General features: G+C 35.1%; 1 protein-coding gene across 1 annotated transcript; it reads left to right on the forward strand.

Annotated features, from left to right (window-relative positions):
* The first annotated feature begins 6,015 nt into the window (after nucleotides 1–6,015).
* Nucleotides 6,016–6,960, forward strand: LOC125361820 (olfactory receptor 10AG1-like). Its single transcript, XM_048360421.1, has one exon. The coding sequence runs from the start codon at nucleotides 6,016–6,018 to the stop codon at nucleotides 6,958–6,960; it is 945 nt and encodes a 314-aa protein (XP_048216378.1).

The following is a 6,960-nucleotide window of genomic DNA, read 5'->3' on the forward strand; positions in this document are numbered from 1 at the left end:
TTCTAAGAAATAAAATTTAACCTGTTAGGTTTTCAATTTCAATAAGCAAAACAGAATTTAAAATGTTAGATGATTTGGCTTAAATATAAAGAAATAGCCATTGATGTTTTCATTTATTAATTAGTTAATTAAGCTTCTCCTGGAAATGGAATTCACAGCTGTTTTGCATGTCACTAAAGGGTCCTATCTTATCAACTATGAAGTCTTTTTATGGTTTTATTTTACTTTTTATTGTTGTTGTTGGTTGTGGGACTTGAACTCTGGTCCTGGGCGCTGTCTCTGGGCTTTTCAACTCAAGGCTAGCACTCTATCCCTTTAAGCCACAGTGCCACTTCTTGTTTTCTGGTGCTTAATTGGAGAGAAGCGTCTCATAAACATTCCTACCCAGGCTGTTTGACCCATGATCCTCAGATCTCAGTTTCCTGAGTAACTAGAATTACAGGTATGAATCACCACCGCCTGGCATCGTTTACTTTTGATATGGTCTTGCCAGTAAAACTGGAACCCCTTCCATCTTGTCATCCTCTTGTCCTCATCAGCCTATTATTAGGATATTTTGCTGATCTTCCACTTCCTGAGAGTGGGTAGTCCTTTTATCTATTAGAGAATGGAAACTTTTATCTGTTTTCATGACTTCACAATAGTTATTTTATCAAATTTTAATAAATACAGTTCGCAATTCAGATCTTTTACTCCTGAAGTCATACATCCATGACTAAATAGAAGGTGCCTTCTTAATCTGGCACATTCACTTTCCTGTGCATCAAAGCTTTTAAAAACGAACAAATTAAACAAAGAAAAGAAAAAAATGACAGCTGGGAGATGACACTGGGGATTGTAATCCTGACTAATCAGGAGGCTGAGATTGGAAAATTGACATTGCAAGTCAGCTTGGGTAGACTAACCCATGTGATTCTTATCTCCAGTTAACTAACCAAAAGCAGGAAGTGGAGGCATGGTTCAGGTGGAAGAGTACAAGTCTTGAGGGATAAAGCTAAGCAAGAAATAGAGGTCCTGATTTCAAGCCTTGAAAAAATTGATTCTGGGGCTGGGAATGTTGCATAGTCATCAAGTGCTTTAATCAGCATTCATGAGGCCCTAGATTCAATTCCTCAGTATCACATAAACAGAAAGAGCCAGAAGTGGTGTTGTGGCTCAAATGGTAGAGTACTAGACTTGAGCAAAAGAAGTTGAGGGACAACATCCAGACCACTAGTTCAAGCCCCAGGACTGGCAAAAAAAAATCTATATTCATGCATGTAGTAGCAAATGCACAAACAAATAGTAATCTAAAGATGAAGCCTTACCCCAAAAGTGTCTCAAAATTAAAAATGTATTTTAAGTTTAGTAGTGTTTGATGGAAATATTTAGGGAAAATATATAGGTAACTCTTTGTGACTTACCAAGGTATGTAAGGTATTTTACCCAATGACCTATCCAAAGAAAATATATATTGGACTGAATTTTGCAAAGAATATGGGATATTTGTGTTAAGAGGGACTAGCTTAACCAAGTAAGAAAACTAGTATGTTCTTTTTCATTATTAAAATTTAAATATTTAAAAAATGAATGAAAAGAATGTAACACAGGAGATTTTTTTTTTCTTTTTTCTGTTTATGGGGTGCTGAGGAATTGAACCCAGGGCCTCATGCATGCAAGGTAAGCACTAAGCCATATTCCCAGTGTGGGAGGTTTTGAGAGGAGTGAACTAGAACAAGAAGAGGATAAAAGGATTGGGTAAGAGATAGGCATGGATATGTCTGAAGTAGTGAATAAACAGGTGAAAATAAAACAATCAATTCCATTAAAACTGCTTTTAAAAGGAACCGAAGGAGAAAATGGGGGGGGGGGGGGGAGAGGAGTAACACCATTCAAAAAGAAAGGTACCCATTACCTTGCTTATATAACTGTAACCCCTCTATACATTAGCTTTACAATAAAATTTTTTAAAAAGGAACAGAGGGTAAATGACAGTGGAGTAAATGAAAAGAATTTCATCAAAGTATATATTATATGTAATGTAATAAAAAAAAACCTTCTTTTCAATTAATACATGGAATGGAATGTCCTAATAATGACATTTGGAAAAGAATGGAAATGCAGACTGTTGAAATCGTAGCAAGTCCATTGTCTGGTTAAGGTCTTGTGTAAAACATTTCCAAAGAAGTTCTTGAACATTACAAAAAGAGAAGAAATAGTTCCAAATCATTTAATCAAATTTTAATGAAAGTACTGGAAATATTCTAGCTCAAAGATGTATAAAAGCAGAGTAATCAAACGAAAATTGCATCACCTAATTGAAATTAAATCCAAAATGGGATTAAACTCCACAATAATTTTCAGTGCTACAAATGTGATTAAATAAATGCATCACAAATGCACCTCACTCAAAATTGCTAAATCAATATATTACTTTGAGTGTTGATAGTGCATAATGTGTAGGCATGATGCTTTAAATATGTCTGTGTGTTTATTAATCTTTGAACTTTTACATCTCTACTATAGACCAAATATTGTCCTATAATATTCTTACATCTCTAAGCAAAACCTAAGCTGTCCTAACATTGTATAACCAAACATTTTTCTATAGGATTTTTAAAAACCTACCCCCATGTGTTTATATATAAGGTGTTATGGGTACTTTTTTATTATTAATTTATAGCCATTACAAGGAAAGACATCACTAACTTGAATGGATCCTTTGTTCTGAGCTTGTTACAATGAGTATTTTGCATTTTTGATTTGGATAATGGACAGAGGTTAATGACAGAAATATAGTCTTCGCTGGGTGTCATGGAAGTTGATCTGGAAATGGATGTTTTACTTGTGTTCCTGGTTGGTGAGCTAAACTTAACACAAGAAGCTGCATGTAGAAATTCTGCATGCAGTTCCACTTGGGAGAGCCCCTGTGCATTGTTCAGTCCCCTCCTCTACAGGCCTGGGGAAGAGGTAACCTGCCTGACAAGCCATGAATGCAGAAAATAAAGACAGATCTCTCTCAAACAGTCCTAGGAAAAGTGGCACTTTTTCTAGCTCAAGCCCTCTCCCCCCCCTTTTTTGTGGGGGGGGGGGTTAATTTCATCATCACAACTTTGAAAGGAACATTGCAGTTTATATAATAAATAGTAGGCAAATATAATGTTATGACTTCTTTACGGCAAATAGTTCTCAATGATCATGGAAAAGGAAGAGACTGAGAAGTTACAGAACGAAGTATGGTAGGATGAGTTCTTTGCTGTGGAAGCACACTCCTTGAGTGACAGGCAGAAAGAGACATAGTTCAGTTAGGTTGCAAGGGAACAGAGACGATCCCTAAAGCACAGAAGTGTTAGTACTTAAAGAACATTTTTATTTCTGACAGTAAAATGCAGTGGAGAGTCAGGGATCGTCTCATTATATAATTTAGATTAAATTATGTTTCTTCTGACTCTCTCCATTTTATGTAGGCCTTAAAGGTAAGAGTTATACATAACCTATGCCCAACTAGGTAAGCAGAGACTACATTTGTCTAATTGAAATATATTTTAGAATTCTCTCTATCTATAAGCAAAACAAAAGCCAATGTACAGAAAATGATCTAAATTTAATTTTTATAAGTTGATCACAATAAAATGTGAAGTATTTATTACATAGAGCTCCTTCTTGATGTAGTTTTATTATTATTATCAAGGTGATGTACAGAGGGGCTACAGTTACATAAGTCAGGTAATGAGTATATTAGTATGTTTCTTTTTTAACAGTGTCATTTCTCCCTTCTAAATATATTTTGATAGTATCATTTGACCCTCTTTTATATAACTAATAAACAAATGAGTGAATAGCTAGTTTTTAAATGGTCATATAGAGGGAAAGGGGAAGAAAAATGAGGGAATGGGCAACAAGTTTGACAAGAAATGTTCTCACTACTTTATGTATGTAACTGTAACCCCTCTGTACATCACCTTGACAATAAAGTTAAATTTAAAAATAAAATACAAATGAATATGTAGTTATCCTACTAGTATCTGAAGAGTCCCTTCATGTTTGAATTATTGTCCCTCTATTAACATATAGATTGGATCGAATTGGAATGAATATGTGTATGTAGTATTAAAGTACCATAGGATATTATGTTTATAAATTAATCATTGTATACTCTTAACATGGCTTAAGCCCGTATCTTTGTAATGTTGTTTCAAGCTATTGATTTTTGACATTACAAACTCAGGTATAGTATTCTATTTCAATCTCTCTTTTCTTCACTCTGTACTTTAATGAAAGTTGCCAATGCATAAAATATATGTTTACTTATGAGGTATTATGACACATCTTTCTTTCTGTGTGCATCACATGATATTATAAAAGAATCACTGGAATCTTATCTCTTCCTCAACTGTATATCATTTTTTATGCTGAATGTGTTCAAACTCCTTTCATAGACCTTTCCATTGTGAATTAAATGAAAAGGTCAGCAGAGAGTGTAAATGTCCAGACTTTCTGACTCCTACCTAGAAAATGGTCATCTAAGGAGCCATGCCTGATTCGTCCATTTCCCTGGACACCATCCACAACACTGTGCTATTGTACCTTAACAAATCCTAAATCCAAACGTTCATCAGCTGAGTTACAAAATTATGGAAGACTTTGAATGCTGAAGTTGTTGTTATTTTCTCTAGTAAATATACTAGATGACAAAATAAACAAAATAATTTTTATAGTTAGTTGTCTTCCACTTTGTCACAGAAAATCCTTAGGGGTACCCTCGTGGATGTTCAGTACCATATTGCTGCCTTTCCCATCTGTGTCCATATGCTTTGGAAGCTCAGGTGCAGATCACTGGCCAGACTTCCCAGTTGCAGTGTATGTTTAGATGTATGGTCTCCCCTTGCTTTGAGTTACTGTCCTTTGGTCTTCAAATTTCCTTACTAAGTAGTATGGATATGATCTAGCTACATCTAAAGCAAGGAGATAAAAGGCCGCTACTAAAAATAGTAGAAAAGACAAGTTCCCATCCACTCTGACTGTTTATTTCCCACCTTATGAGCATTCACACAGATGCACAGGTTAGAAATTTGAGATGAATCAATCTGAAACTGGGTTTGGGACCTACACTTTGGCTCAGAACAATTTTCACATCACTGAAGCAATCAATTTGACTTGTTACTAATTCAACCAAGAGTTTAGTAGATTGAGTTTTATTAGGACATATACTATGCTTTTTCCTAAAATAAAATATCAAAATAATCATTTTAAAATAGACCTGGAGATGTACAAAGCACATAAAGACAGTAACAATTCTTCAGTGCACTCAAATTCATAAAAGAAAGAATTAACGTGCACACTGAAAATGATCTCTAGAAATGGATGTGGTCAGCAACAGCTTCAATTAAAGAGGAAAGGAGTGATTTAGGAAATTCACAAAGATGAGTTGTGCTCAATAAACCTCTTATGTAATAAACATGTAGTTGAAATGTCTATGATTTAATGAGAATTGTTTTCTGAGCTTTGCCTGACAGAAAACATCTTAGCCTTTTCTGTCCACTCTAAAATTGGAAAAAAATTTATACATGCCAATGCATTGATCACATATTGATAATCAAACATTTTTGAGCTTTATAATATTCTTAATGAGTAGTTCAAAAATTTTATCATTTTTATATATTTAATTGTGTTACATAGTAATATGTCATATGTGCTATTTATTTTTTAAGATAAATCATTACTATTCAAAAAATAGATTCAGATTTTTGAGGTTCTTGGTGATTTAATGAATAATAAACTGAAAATTGCATTGGTCATAAAACTAAAATTATACTAACAATATTCTAATATATATTTTACATGAATCTTTTTCAAATGTACACTTTTTATCAAGAAAAATAGACATAATTTACCTTTAATGCACCTGAAAGTTAAATTTTTATTCTTATTGAGAATGAGTAAGATATCAAAATATTTGCTGTTCCTGGATTATTCCTAGAGAAGCAAATACTGAGATAGTTAAATGACTTAATTTCAATTAAATAATATCCACAGATGAGAGATGGAGAGAGAAGAGCAGAAGGCAACGTTTCCACAGTGAAGGAATTTGTCCTGCTGGGATTCTCTGACCATCCAAACCTCCAGGGGTTCCTATCTGGAATTTTTTCCATTATTTATATAATTATCCTTACTGGAAACATCCTCATCCTCACAATCACCGTGGTTGACCCCACCCTACAGAAACCCATGTATTTTTTCCTGGGAAATTTTTCCTTCCTGGAAATCTGTTACGTGTCAGTCACTCTGCCTAGAATTCTTTTCAACATTTGGACTCAGATTAGGACCATGTCTCTGCCTGTTTGTGCCACTCAGCTATGCTTCTTCCTCATTCTTGGGACCAATGAAAGCTTCCTCCTGGCTGTGATGTCCTATGACCGCTATGTGGCCATCTGCAACCCTCTCCACTATCCTCTAGTCATGAACACAAAGAAGTGTATTCAACTGGCAGCTGCAGCCTGGCTCAGTGCGATGCCAGTCCATATAGGACTAACCTGTTATATATTCTCTCTTCATTTCTGTCATTCTAACCAAATTGACCACTTCTTCTGTGATATACCCCCCATTATCAAGCTAGCCTGTGGGGACACATTTCTGTACGAATTGTCTGTCTACCTAGTAGCAATGCTGTGTGCTATAGTTCCTTTTTGGTTGATCCTTGCTTCTTACAGCAAAATCATTTCCACCGTTCTGAAGTTGTCAACAGCTCAAGGACGGGGTAAGGCCTTCTCCACTTGTGCCTCCCACCTGCTGGTTGTGGTTTTGTTTTATGGATCTGCTAGCATTACCTATTTCAGGCCCAAATCCAATCATTCTTCAGGGCTTGATAAACTCTACTCTCTTTTCTATATCATTTTTACTCCCATGATGAATCCATTGATATACAGCCTTAGAAACAAGGAGGTGATAATGGCACTGAGGACATTACTACTTAAATCCTAG

The sequence above is a fragment of the Perognathus longimembris genome, chromosome 13, assembly GCF_023159225.1.
Source record: "Perognathus longimembris pacificus isolate PPM17 chromosome 13, ASM2315922v1, whole genome shotgun sequence".
NCBI classification, from domain to species: domain Eukaryota; kingdom Metazoa; phylum Chordata; class Mammalia; order Rodentia; family Heteromyidae; genus Perognathus; species Perognathus longimembris.